General features: G+C 33.6%; 1 protein-coding gene across 3 annotated transcripts in view; it reads left to right on the top strand.

The window, feature by feature from the left end:
• The window catches only part of LOC100313741 (STAT5-like protein), a 51,717-nt gene that overhangs the window by 17,514 nt on the left and 19,673 nt on the right, over positions 1 to 14,530 (top strand). For all 3 annotated transcript variants that reach the window (XM_085495202.1, XM_078008160.2, XM_085495203.1), the window contains exons 2-7: positions 3,198 to 3,379; positions 7,419 to 7,566; positions 9,780 to 9,869; positions 11,840 to 11,935; positions 12,314 to 12,395; positions 13,357 to 13,493. In XM_085495202.1, the coding sequence (XP_085351328.1) occupies positions 3,252 to 3,379; positions 7,419 to 7,566; positions 9,780 to 9,869; positions 11,840 to 11,935; positions 12,314 to 12,395; positions 13,357 to 13,493 (681 nt within the window). In that variant the 5' untranslated portion in view covers positions 3,198 to 3,251. The remainder of the gene's footprint in view (positions 1 to 3,197; positions 3,380 to 7,418; positions 7,567 to 9,779; positions 9,870 to 11,839; positions 11,936 to 12,313; positions 12,396 to 13,356; positions 13,494 to 14,530) is intronic.

The following is a 14,530-nucleotide window of genomic DNA, read 5'->3' as shown; positions in this document are numbered from 1 at the left end:
CACTGTTCAGGGGACTCTCATCAACTATCGCAAAGTACCGTTTTCTGCGAGTTTTTGGTCTTTGTTTTCACCGCAAGGGTTGCCAGGCGGTGGAAAATGCCCGGATGTCTGCCCCCGAGCATAGCTAATACATTTATGAAAGTTTAGAAATACTACAGGGCACATAGCGTTGGGAAAATCCTTTGAAAGTCTTTGGATTTTTTGAGGTCTGAAAAGTCTTTGAGTTGTCTGTAAATTACAGGAAAAATAAAATAATCTTTGAAAAAAGTCTTTTAATTTCTTCATAGTTATTATGGTAATTCATTTTAGAAATTTCCGTTTTCTCCAGGGAACCACAATATCCCCAGAACTTTGATGAGCTTTGGGGATGAACTTTTTTTTTGCTAACACAGCCGAGAGGCTGCTTGTTGGCTTGCTTCAGGACTTTTATGCTCACTATCACTATGCAAATAAATTATATATTACATTGTTAGTTTGTTATTTAACCCATACCCTGCCAGTCCTATGTACTTTTACATTAACTTGACCAGCTAGAGGTTGATCTAGGTTTTCAATAAACAAGGTTGTAATAGTTTCACTATGTTTTAACACTAAAACACTGATGGATGAATCATTGACATATAAAAGAAAATGAAAGAGTTCTAAATTTGAACCCTGTGCTACGCTGTGACTAACCGGAAGCCATATCGCATAAGACCCTTCAATTATATCCCTTTGATATATAGCTTGTTATCTGAGAGTTCACCATGAAAACCATACATACTAAGTTTGTAAATTATTATGTCATGTGGTACACTATTAAATACTGTAGAATACTTTATTTTCGCTTGGAATTTATTTTCGCTGAAGGGATGATTTCGCGAAAATAAGATCCAGCGATATACTTTTTTTCCTATATTTCACATTAAACTTATCAAAAATCAGTGAAAATAAATTCCACAAAATACGCCCAAAAAGCCTTTTCAGCGAAATTTTTTTCCAGCGAAAATAAAGTATTCCACAGTACAGTATCAAGACATGATATCTGTATATCAACCCCTGTAATATAAGATGAAATATAATGTGGTATTTTATTTGGAACTTTTATAAACAAATTAAGGTAAGTTTAAGAAGCGAAGACATTACAGGACTGAAACAGATCCAAAATACACACAAAAAAAAAAGCAACGTTAGAATAAATAAACTTGTCACAACTTGACAAATTTAAAACAAAAATCATCAAAACGTAAATTTTGAAATAGTAACTCATAAATAAAAGAAGCTAAAACATATTTCTGTCTACCTTTTTTGAAAAAAACTATCTAAGTATATTTTCCATTCCCAACCTTGTTACAATCATCGAATAGATAATGAAATCTTATGGACTTTGTATCAAACGGCAAGTACACATTAATAATAGATGTGTGTAAAGAACTCACCCATATCACTTACCGTATTTGTCTTCAGTTAAGCGCCACCTTCAATTAGGCGCCAGTGCCACAAAAACTTTGTATTTTACACCTCAATTAAGCGCCAGACAAAGTTGAAATTTTGGCACGTAATGATCGTGAATTGGGCGCCGGCGGATCGACTACCGGTTACCGGTTCGTAGCGATGGACGCGATCGCGGAAGTCCCTCGCTGTTACTGTACGAATGGCTTTTATGTAAAAAAAAATTGGTTTTGTTTCTAACAATTTTTAAGAAATCGGTCTATAATCTCTTGAAACATGTCTTTTTAGTCTACTGTAGAAAATATCAGCGTGGTTTTTAATTTCGCAGTAAGTCCATAAAAACGAAATTAAAACAACGCGAAAATGTTCTGTTTCAAATGCGCTGTTGTCACAGTAAACAGTGTTAAATTATTCTTTAAATGCTCAGTTTACTTTCCAAAAATAACTAATTTCTTGATTTGAAAAAAAAATCATGCCGTTTTTCCCACCAAAATCAAAGCCAAAATATCGCAAACATCGGCAAATCACTTCCGCATTGCGTTCATGTATTATTTAAATGAGCTATGGTAATTTGATCACGTTGGCATCATCCAGCATTTTGATTGGTTAATTAACGACTTGACCTATCAGGTCAAAAAACGCGTTCCAGACAGGAAGCATGGCAGACATCGAATCGCGCCGAGCGTTTACATGCGACCAGAATCATTCGCTTACGATGAAATTAAGTTGAATTTTACTTGCATTTTATTTTTTGTACGTTATTATAACTACTACTGAGTAATAATCGTAACCGTGGAATGCAGCATGACCGGATTTTGCTACCGTGATCATTGACTACTAAGCGTTGAATTTGTGTTTGTTTTATTTTTCTGTTGATTGTACGGCAAACTGTGAATGTTTTCTAAAGAATGATATTTTTTGTATAACTTTCTAAACTGTCTGAAAACGGGTCATTTACTCAGTATTTAAAATAAAGGCTACAGTGACTAAGCGTCAGACTGTAGTGTAAAATATTGTCAATAATCTATCACCAGAATGGAGCAAAAACAATGGCTTGTAACACAGTTACCGGTACTAGAACTTGAAGTGCTTGAAATAAGCGCCATTTGAAACAAAGTTGCTCAAATTTAACCACAAATAAGCGCCACCATGACATGAAAGTGTAACAAAGTGGCGCCTAATTGAAGACAAATACGGTAACCCCAATTGTGGGTTGAGTGTAGAGACGTGTATAAACATGCATTAGTATATGTCGGTGGATTCTCTGAAATGCACTTGCAGATTTCAATGAAATTTGGTATAAACCTCTGTAAACTGAGAACAGACTTCTCAAAGTAGAGTGAACCAAGTGAGTATTGGTCACCAGATCCGGAAGGAGAATAACACACTGGAGAGGAGCACTTGTAGGCAAGGTGTTTATTGCTCAACTGCTAGGCCTGGAAGTGAGTCTAAATACTCATGAGATGTTCTATACAATGTATCAATATCATTATGCAAATAACTAAACTAAACGTCATAGCCTCAAATCATTACAACCTCACATAGTGAGCTACTTTGTTTTGTGGTTTGATTCTATTTACTAGTTCTTGTAATTTTTGTTTTTCTGGGTCAAAAAAATCTTGTAACAGGTTATTCTCTGTCTTCCCCAATGTATTGTTAATTAATTTTCATTTTTACAAATTTATTTAAAACATATCAACTAATATCTGTAAGTGTAATCCTTGCATGAACTTTAATAATCATATGATTTTGTTTTTCTCTTACAGATGTAAGGTTCCTCAGAAATTATTTTGTATTGTGTTGAGTGGACAGCGATTGGGATGGCTTTATGGGCGAGATCGCAGCAGCTTCAAGGCGAACAGTTGAAACAAATGCAAGCATTATATGGTCCTCATTTCCCTATTGAAATTAGACATCATTGCGCTGATTGGCTGGAATCCCAACAATGGTACGTAGTACTTACAAAATTACTTGATTAACCCTTCGAACATCATATTTATTCTCTGTCAAAATTTCTGTAGAACATTTTTATTAATTCTTCTATAATTCTTTAGTACTGTAAAATCTGTATTAATAGCCGAACCTCCTCTAAAATGGTACAATGCAATGGAAGGGATGTGGCTTCTATTAGAGCATCTACACTTATGAACAATGGTGAATGTTTGGTCTCAATTGTTCAAAAAGAATGGGTGCGGCTTCTATTAGGAATGCGGCTTCTAATACAGATTTTATGGTAATTTTGGACATATTTCAAATGGATATAATTCACTTTATTCTATATGAATATCAAAAATATGTTTACGCAAATTATTTATTTAATACGCACACAGTAATATGCATATTGTAAAGGGGTTAATTATTCACTGGGTTTGAATTTTGCTTATATCACTGACAGGAAAATGCGCTAAATTAAAACCCAGTGAATATGTAAAATTTAGGATAGAACACAATATCTAAATGATAAAACAGTTAATTTAAAACCCACTGAATATGCCTGAAATGCTTAATCAGTGAAATTTAAACCCAGTGAATAATTAACCCCTTTACAGTACTACGTTGTGGAAAGTGACGAAAGTTGATGATGGTGGTAAAAGAGTACATTCAGTTATTAGGGTCATACTGGAGGCATGAATCAGTTTGCTATTGTAGCTTCTGGAGGTCGATCAACCTGTGATAAGCCAAGTCAAGCTTAGTACTAAAAGATTGCAGTGTGAATTATCATCGGCATGTGTGAATTTATGGTTTTAAAGCCTGGTACACAGGCTATCCTTGGCGGTTGCTGAAGCAACAAATCTTCAACATAAGTGTAACACTTTATCAGAAATAATACAATACTATTCGTGCATATAGAAGTGTACATGCTATGGCAATGCAGTCACACTAAACAGTATGTACGTGTGAAGCACTCTTAGTGAATATATAACAAATAATTGTATATGTGTACCACCATATGTCATCGTATGTTATCACATTAGCTTTTATTGCATTAACACAAGATATCACATGTTCTCACATCCCTGGCCACTGGGAGTGTGAGATTACCGGTGTGCGATCAAATTGATTCTACACTTTGTTTACATGCTTCTACATGAAATGGTTTTGCAAAACGATAATATTTGTAACCTTCGCGAAGACTCTAAAAATACTGTCCAATAATGCGATGCACAACATACGAACTGGATCGATAGTGTCCAGGTGCTGTCAATACAATGTTTATTAACATGGCTTCTGAAATAGCTAATTTTGCACCACTGGGAATTTCAATGTAGACAGACTTAGATGAATGCACATGTTAATCTAAATGTCATATAATTACCAAATGTTGAACCTCTATGAAGTATCATCATGAAAAAAAAAAAATGAAGGACGTGGAACATTTGGCAGTGAACTTGTGTCAGCAGAATTGGATGATCATGTACCATGCAAATGGAATGATGGCAACTTTGCTTTTGTCAGTCCCTAGAGAAAATATATATTTATTCATACCAGTTGTTTGTATGTAGTGAGGTTAAAATATATTATTCTTATCTGATTTCTATCTGCTTGGCACATTCAGCTGCAGACAACTATTACAACAGACTGCAACGCATATTGTTTATGGTGTTGCTTGGCTTAGTTGTATACCTACATGTATGCTATGTGTGCCACGCTCGATAGTATTGAAAAAGATACCACTGAAGTTTACTGAACACCGGATATTCTGCACATTCTTCGGAAATTGCGTATTTCTTCATGAAACAGATCCAACCATTTTCAAAACAACAGGAGATACGTTCTGAACATTTTGACCTTTGCAGCAGTGTAAGAATTTTAAGAATCGACCATCATTTAGGTTGAGTTACAAGTAACTGAATGTTCTAGTATATACCTCAAATAGTTTTTAAATATATAATGAGCAACTTTGAAACAATATTTCTCGCTGTTGCGGATTTTGTGGAAGGTTTCTAAAATTTTTCCAGGATGGGCATATCGCTGCCTTTTGAGCAATCAAAACACTGTGTGTTAAAGGTTTTGTTTTTGTGTTCAGGGTTGCTGAAACATCAAACTCATCGTAATGCAGTTATTGGTAAAAACTGGGGTGTGTTATTTTTGTCGCGTCTGACTTCATAGTATGTGATATACGCGTTTTTCGTAACTATTGTCATCAGATTCCCTAAATTCTTCCGGAAATGCCATTTTCGAATTTTGGTGTGGTCATGGAGGTAATAAGAATTACCGGTACCTATGTCTCGCGATAGTTGATTGTAATATGAACAGATCTCGCAACATTTACTAGATATGATAAGGACTGATAACCTACGTGGCATGTATTACTTCAAAAAAAAAAACGCAGCATTGCCAGTCTGTTTATTAGTTGTCTGAGATTCAGCGGATGATAGGGCGTACATTTTTAGCTCCGTTGTCGACTTTGTCGAGCGGAGCTTATCATATGGATGATTGTCCGTCGTCGGCGTCCATGTCAATGTTTTTCTTTTTCGACTTCTTCTTGAAAACTACAAGCCTGAATTGAATGCTTTGATACTTGGTGTATATGTACCTTGGGTAGACCTCTCTTAGATTTGTTCATTTTGTAATGATATCTTCAATTTTCTAATTTTGGTAAATATTTTTGTCATTTTTGGTAAAAAGTGAAATTTAGCTCCGCTGTCGACTTTGTCGAGTGGAGCTTATCATATGAGTGATTGTCCGTCGTCGTCCGTGTCAATGTTTTACTTTTTCGACTTCTTGAAAACTACAAGCCTGAATCTTTGATACTTGGTGTATATGTACCTTGGGTAGACCTCTCTCAGATTTGTTCATTTTGTAATGAAATCTTCAATTCTCTAATTTTGTTCAATATTTTTGGTAAAAAGTGATATTTTTGACTTCTTGTTAAAACCGCAAGTCCAATTGCTTTGATATTACATATATAGGTACTACATGTGGACCTCTCTAAGATTTGTTCATTTTCTAATGATATCTTCTGTTCTTTAATTGCAATGTGCATTGCTAACAGCGGAGCTATCTCAGCCGACAGGCTGCTTGTTTTGACTTCTTGTTAAAAACCGCAAGTTCAATTGCTTTGATATTACATATATAGGTACTACATGTGGACCTCTCTAAGATTTGTTCATTTTGTAATGATATCTTCAATTCTCTAATTTTGGTGAATATTTTTGTAATTTTTGGTAAAAAGTGATATTTTCGACTTCTTGTTGAAAACTGTAAATCTGATTGCTTTGATAATATAATATGTATAGGTACTACAAGTTGACCTTTCTCAGATTTGTTCATTTTGTGATGATATCTTCAGTTCTCTAATTTTGATGAATATTTTTGTAATTTTTGGTAAAAGTAATATTTTTGAATGCTTGTTAAAAACTGATTGCTTTGATACTATACATATTGTTCATTTTCGAATGATATCTTCAGTTCTTCAATTGAAATGTGCATTGCTAACAGCACAGCTATCTCAGCCGAGAGGCTGCTTGTTTTAATGTGGAATATACTTTGAGCCAGCTTACATTAACTCTATAAACATGTATCAAGTTTGTTTTCTCTTTTTAATAATATACAAGGGCCTGGGATGAGATTTTTCTCACACTTGTCAAATCATTGTGGATGATGTTAAGTCAATAATATGCAGACGAAAGTAATTGCTATAAAAAATTAATGTAGCTTTGGCAGCGTCACTGTGATATCTAAGTCAATGGGAAACTATGTCCATTTTGTTCAAAAATAACAAAGAAATTATAGAAAAAAATTCATTGCACCAATATTTTTGTTGTTAATATTATTGCTGATGATATTATCCCTGAAAAATAAAATCATTGTGTCATCTTGTGATAACTGAAACACTTTTCCTTGTAACAGTGACTCATCACCATTGTCTTCCCTGTGATTGGCTGTTAAAATTTCTGCTCTTTGAGTTACATGTATTAACCTCTCAGTATATTGCCCTCTGGTGACAAGAATCTTATTTGCTTTTGTTTTTATACTTCCTCTAGGCATGATTATGATATGACTAATCCTGCACATGAGCAGCATGCTAAGCAGTGTTTAGAGCTGTTACTGGCATGTGTTCGTCAAAAGAGTACAGATTCAGTGGATTTTGTAACAAATATGAGACTGAATGAGATTTATTTACAAGTAAAGGTAAGAATTTGACTCATGAGGGCGCTGTTTATATTGTCACTTGACCCTCTATAAAATTTGAATTCTACAAAGTTGTGATTTTTACTAATACTTGAGATTATGTCTCACAAATCGTGAGATAAAAATCAAATCAAAAAGAAATTCACTAAGGTGATTTTTAGTCCCCGTTCGGACGCAGTCCGAAAACGGGGACTTATGTTTTGTCCTGTGTGCGTCCGTGATCACCTGTATCTCGAACATGCATGGACCGATTAAGTTCAAACTTCACTCATACATCACACATTATATGGGACATATGCACATGCATTTTTTTCATGATCCGATTAACGATAGCCGAATAGCGGCCATTTTAAGGCCGAAAATGCATCAAAATCACACATTTTCACCATTCCGAACCCGGATCTCAGTTATGCATGGACGGATTTTGTTCAAATTTGGTACATACATTAAACATAATATGACCTTGATGCACGTCATTTTTTTTTTTGGATCGGGTTCGAAATGGCTGACTGGCGGCCATTTTGTTTTAAAGAATTCAGTTCTGGATCCGTATCCGAGACATGTCTGGATTGATCAAGTTCAAACTTCACACACACAAGGTACATCATGTCACAAATAGATATGTGGGACGTGTCATTGACAATGACTTGTTCGCTTTTATTTTGTGAGAACATTTTTTTTAGCTCTGAAAATTCATGTGATTTTTATAAAATCGGTCACGGGGAACACATATGATAAAAACAGCTAATTTATTATTAATTGTATTCCATACAATCTTACTCCTTAAAGATACAAGTTGCTGACGTTCAGAAAGTGTTATTCAGAGACCAAGTGATTGAGATTTCAGAAACTGAAATAAAAACTAAAGAAATTGCAACAACAGTGAACGCTAACTTGAAAAAGATGGCTTATCATGCAACTAATTTGTTCAAGACCCTTTGTTACTGAAACAGCTTTAGTCAGTATGCAGATTAAATCCATTGTCTTTATTCTGCAAGCAGCCTGGTCACGTAAATGTACGAAAAAATGTTCACTCGCAATTTGGTTTGTGAAAATAAACTAATATACATCAAGCGGAATAAAATTGGACCAACTATAAATAAAAAAAAATGCAATAAAATGCTACATAATCAAAGATTTTTTTAAAAATGTATGATTTCATTTCTCACTCTGTCGCTACCTCAAATGTTATTTTAATTGGCCAAGCTGTTCAAATGTCACATTATTGCACTTTGGATTATACAAAGTAGACGAAAATATTACTTTGATGGACACATGTGTTATGTTGAATCAAGCGTTAAAATCGGCTATTAAACATATCGCATATGTTGTATTACAAACACGTGCACTGACCTAATTTTCATGTGTTCGTGGATCAGAAGGTATTGTAAAATACTTTATTTTAGCTGGATTTAATTTTCGCTGAAAAGACTTTTTGTGTGTTTTTCATGGAATTTAATTTCACTGATTTTTGACGAGTTGGATGTAAAATATAGAAAACATGTATATTCACTGGAATTTATTTTCACTGAACCACTCCTTCAGCGAAAATGGCGAAATTAATTCCAAGCGAAAATAAAGCGCTCTACAGTATATCTTAGTTGGTCTACTGTAATTGTTCTGTTAGAATCACACATGTTTAAATTAATGACAGGTGTTTTGGTGATCAACTATAGCATAAATGCTATTCAGTATTAAGTATCATTCATTCAATAGAGCAACTATGGTACGAATGTAAGAATGAATAAAAATTGCGTTTACAGTAATATATTTACTTGGACACAATTTTGTATTTTCTTGTGTTAAGGAAATTAAAATCTCTTAATAGAACATGATACCAGGATTTTAAAATTACTAATTATTATGTCTAGATTGAAATGAAATAGAAGCTGTGTAGTGTCACTGTATTTTATGTCAAATATTGGTCAAATTATGTCAAAAAATGTTTCAGTCTGAGGTAATAAAGTACTTTTGGTTTGCTGCTAGGCCTTTTGTGGAATTGGATGATTAAATGTCATTCAGTAAGACAAAATTTCGCAAACGTTGATGACACTCCTGACAATTTTTACACTGGCTTGCGGTTTAAAGCCTTGCCCCTTATTTGAACAGGTCATGATGATATTATTACTTGTATCTACATTGCTAATGATCATATTTTGGTTAATACAGGAATTATTGAAAACCACTCATGTGTTGTGTTTTTATTTCCACAGCAACAGTATGATGCCAATCCTCTTAATCTTGTACGCATAATACAGCATTGTTTGGATACAGAGCGAGAGCTTGTGCAATCCACAGAGAATGTAAGTGAACTTTTTACTTGGTTTCTGTTTTTGTAGTAGTCATACTTTCAAACTTGTGAGCCTCTGAATGATACTAACTCTGTATTAACACTTCGGGTTTCTAAGTCAACTTTTGCATGTATATCGTTTCATAAGATAATCTTGTATATTATTTTCCATATTTGATCGAAAACTAAAGAAGAAAAAATCAAGACTAGTAGACAGTGAAAAATTGTCTGTTTGGTACAAAGAGATTGCAAAAAATGTTTTAAATTTTGCACCAACGAAGTTAGACTAACGCCATCGGGACGATTAATTTGTTTTTGTAGTTTAAATATTTATTCTGCCGGAAATTCATTGCTATTAAATATTCATGAATGCACATATTATAATGAGGTGGGCACGGAAATACGTGCATAATGAGGTCAACATGGTAAAGGTCACACTGCCGACGTCCTCTTGGTCAGAGGTCAGTTGAAGAGACGTTGTGATTTGCTTAGTTGATTGTTAATTAGAACACTCATTAACATAATTACCCGTTGAAAAAAATCGATGGGTTTCTGCAGTGTCGATAGAGGGCCATGCAGAATAAACCACTCCATTTCATGAACTTTTTTATTTTATTTAAACTACAATAACTTTGAATATTACCACAATAAAAAATGATTTGGATTTGAAAATGAACTTCTTTAGTGGTATCATGGAGATACATTCAAAACCACGACAACCATATTGTAATTGTTCATAGGGATTATTCCCATCTGTGCACTATTATCATGCAATGTACGTTAGTTCTAATGTGACAACAATACTCCACAGTGTGTGCTGTATTGGATGAAGAGTTGATTCTGTGCAAGATAGTGTCAGAGCATGGCAGACACACAAGTTAAACAATGTTTCTCAGCAAAATTTTGCTGCAATTTTGGTTTTTATGTAATTTTCTATATTTTTGGATAATTTTAGTTCAGATAGACATGATTCCTTATTAGTGTAAAATGACTAATCTTCACTGGGTTTAAATTTTGCTGATTCACCATTTCGGGCATATTCACGGTTTTATCATTTAGATAATGTTTTGTATGCTCAATTTTACATATTCACTGGGTTTTAATTAAGTGCATTTTCCAGTCAGTGAAATAAGCAAAATTAAAACCCAGTGAATAATTAACCCTTCTATAAGTAGTATAAGTCATTATGAAATAATTGTGTTAGTTTAAAAGTTTCGAATGTCGACTGTGGTTAATTATCAGGTTTTGTTTAGTTACATTCAATGTAAGACGCTATCATCCGAAACAAAAATATTGTTAATTAATTTTTAGCTCCGCTGTCGACTTATCATATGAGTGATTGTCCGTCGTCCGCGTCCGTCGTCGTCCGTGTCAATGTTTTACTTTTTTGACTTCTTCTTGAAAACTACAAGTCTGAATGCTTTGATACTTGGTGTGTATGTACCTGGGGTAGACCTCTCGTAGATTTGTTCATTTCATGATGATATTTTCAATTCTCTAATTTTGATGAATATTTTTGTAATTTTTGGTAAAAAGTGATATTTTTGACTTCTTGTTAAAACTGCAAGTCCAATTGCTTTGATATTACATATATAGATACTACATGTGAACCTTTCTCAGATTTGTTCATTTTGTGATGATATCTAAAATTCTCTAATTTTGGTGAATATTTTTGTCATTTTTGGTAAAAAGTGATATTTTCGACTTCTTGTTATTTTGGTGAATATTTTTGTCATTTTTGGTAAAAAGTGATATTTTCGACTTCTTGTTATTTTGGTGAATATTTTTGTCATTTTTGGTAAAAAGTGATATTTTCGACTTCTTGTTAAAAACAGCAAGTCCGATTGCTATACATACTATACATATTGTTCATTTTCTAATATCTTCAGTTTTTCAATTGAAATGTGCTTTGCTAACAGCGGAGCTATCTCAGCCGAGAGGCTGCTTGTTTTTAACATAATGTATTTTTTTTGCCTCTACTAGGAAGGCCACCAATCAGAAGGCATGCAGGAAAACAGCCAAACAGATCTCTATAGACAACTGGATTGTACATTCCAAAGGCTTTATCAAATGACTCAGGTAGTAAAAGTTGGTTGTCATGGTTACACTTTTTCTGTGCTGCAATTTGTTTCATTTCATCTGATCTTTTCTGTAAATTTATACAAAAAAGGACAGTTTCCATTCTTTACTGTTTTTGCTCAAATGTAGTTTGATTAAAATTTAACTGAGAGCAAAAAAATATAAAAGACTGCTTATCCATTTTGTTAAAGGTAAGATTCTAGTGTTTCAGATCAGAAAAATGTGGGTTGATTGTCAAACTTGTACAAGTATTAATAGCTTAACATTTTTCATGGATAATTTGTTTTCAGTGATATTTGGTACAAAGTTGCAAGTATTACTATTTTTTCTAATGAATGTTTGATTTACTCAAAATATTTCTGTTCTGTATTTTTTTAGGAAACTGAGGCTGATTTGCAGAATATGAAACAGAAGCAGGAACTGTTTGTTTTTCAATATCAGACAAGTTTAAAATTACAGAGTAAGCAACTGTTAATCTTTCAACCAGTTATAAATCTGCCTACAATAACTTGAGAGACTCCTTCTTTCAGAAATTCTATCTTTGACTGTAAAAAGGGTCGAAAAAATGGATAAAAATGTTTGTTTTGAGTAGTTTACAATTGGTTTTATGGATTTTATTATTGCGGTAATTCACTTCTGCATTGTGTTAAAAAAAATTGCATCGTCAACATGATCGTCAATAATCTGGAACATTTTGTCAGTGCGACACAGCTTTTTGATTGGTTTATGAAAGGCGTGATCTGTTGGGTCAAAGGAAGTTGCTTCAAGTCCAATTGTGCTGAAAACACCATGGCGGACATTGCTTTGCATCAAGAGTGTGTGTATGAGTGAAAACCTTGCACAACAAAGATAATAACATGTTTGTTTCATCATTGTGAAAGTGTCATGGAAATCAATGACGACTTGTTTGCATTTTCTTTCTTCAAAAAGACGTAATATCCTCCTGAGCCCTGTGTGGTGAACGAAAGATGTAATTTGGATAAATTTCGTGGGTTACAATGTTAAAAATCATTTTTTCTGTGGTGGTCCTCTTACTTTTCCTGATTTTACATGTTCAGGCCCCTGGGCTTTTGATCAGGGAAGTAAAAGGTATATCTTCTTGAAAACACATTCTTTGTTTTCTGTAAAATCATAAAATATGAATGACTTTCATGCATGTGAATCATTACACAACAATTTTTGAATGATTTACTGTTATCTTTTTTTCCCCCATGTTTTTAGTTTATGTCTCCATATCGAACCATTAGGTATAATATATAATGATGACAAACTAAAACAAAAAAATACTTAGACCACAGGACCACTTTATTTCTACTCGTCCTCACAGAAATATATGATAATGGGGAATGTTAAACTTTGATCCACCCTTCCCCATTAAAACGTTTGGTCCTGTAAATGAATATGACATATATCACTTGCAGATCAATTAAAACAACTTCAACAGTATCCACAGAATGATCCTAATAGGCAGGCAAGGGAGAAACAATTAATGGCGGAGAGAAAAGAGGTGGATACTAATTTACAATTGGAAGCACAGCAACTTTTACAGAACAGAATAGTAAGTACAAGAAATAAAATTGTATTTTATGAAAGTGCATTAGATAACTCTACTGTAAAGTACTATTTCCAAAATAAAAAGAGGTCTTTCTGCAATTTAACATATAAACTGGGACTTATTGATTGATCTCTGTGCTTGCAAGCATGCATGCATGCATGTGTGTGCCTATCTCTTAGACATGCCTGGATTGATTACTTTAAAGCTTCGCACATACATCATACATAATATCATACATATGCACGTCAATTTGTTTCATGATCTGATTCAAGATGGCCAAATGGCAGCCATTTTTGTGCTAAAAAATCATATAAATCAAGCATTTCAGAACCAAATCTTGGCTGTTTACAGATGAATTATGTTGAAACTTGGTACATACATTCAACATTATGGGACCATGAGGCACTTCATTTTGTTTTTCAGATTGGAAAACTGCCAACTGACAGCCATTTTGTTTTAATGAATACGCTTCTAGAGCCATATTTCTGACACACCTTGACTGATTATTGTCAAATTTGATATATTCTTTATACATTTGTACATCATGGTGGCCATTTTTGTGCTAAAAAAATCATTTCTTGCATTTGAGAATCGGATCTCGGTCTTTTATGGATGGATTTTGTTCAAACTAGGTACATACATTGGACATTATGGGTCCCTGATAAACTTCATTTTGTTTTTCAGATCGGATTCAGAATGCCTGATTGGTGGCCATTTTGTTTTTATGAATGCTGTACTGACATGCTTTTACTGATTATGTTCAAATTTGATGTATTCATTATACATAATGTATTGGTTTGACTATATGATTAGAATTGGCTATTTTGTTTTAATTAATGCTGTTAGAAAGCAATAACTAGACTGTTTCTGACTCATCAAAAATTATTAAGATGTCAGATTACACAGCTTCGTTTTGAAAATGAACAAGATCATCAAACTATGAAGATGATGATAATTCATTGAAATTGCTTGCTGATGCCCTGACCATTTTCTGTCTCTGCTTATTTCATGAATTGTTTTACTATATACTCTCGCATTTA

This window comes from Saccoglossus kowalevskii, chromosome 21 (assembly GCF_978046115.1).
Source record: "Saccoglossus kowalevskii chromosome 21, keSacKowa6.1, whole genome shotgun sequence".
In the NCBI taxonomy this organism is placed as follows: Eukaryota; Metazoa; Hemichordata; class Enteropneusta; family Harrimaniidae; genus Saccoglossus; species Saccoglossus kowalevskii.
The sequence above is the reverse complement of the archived record's forward strand: the minus strand, read 5'-3'. Positions and strand labels throughout refer to the sequence as shown.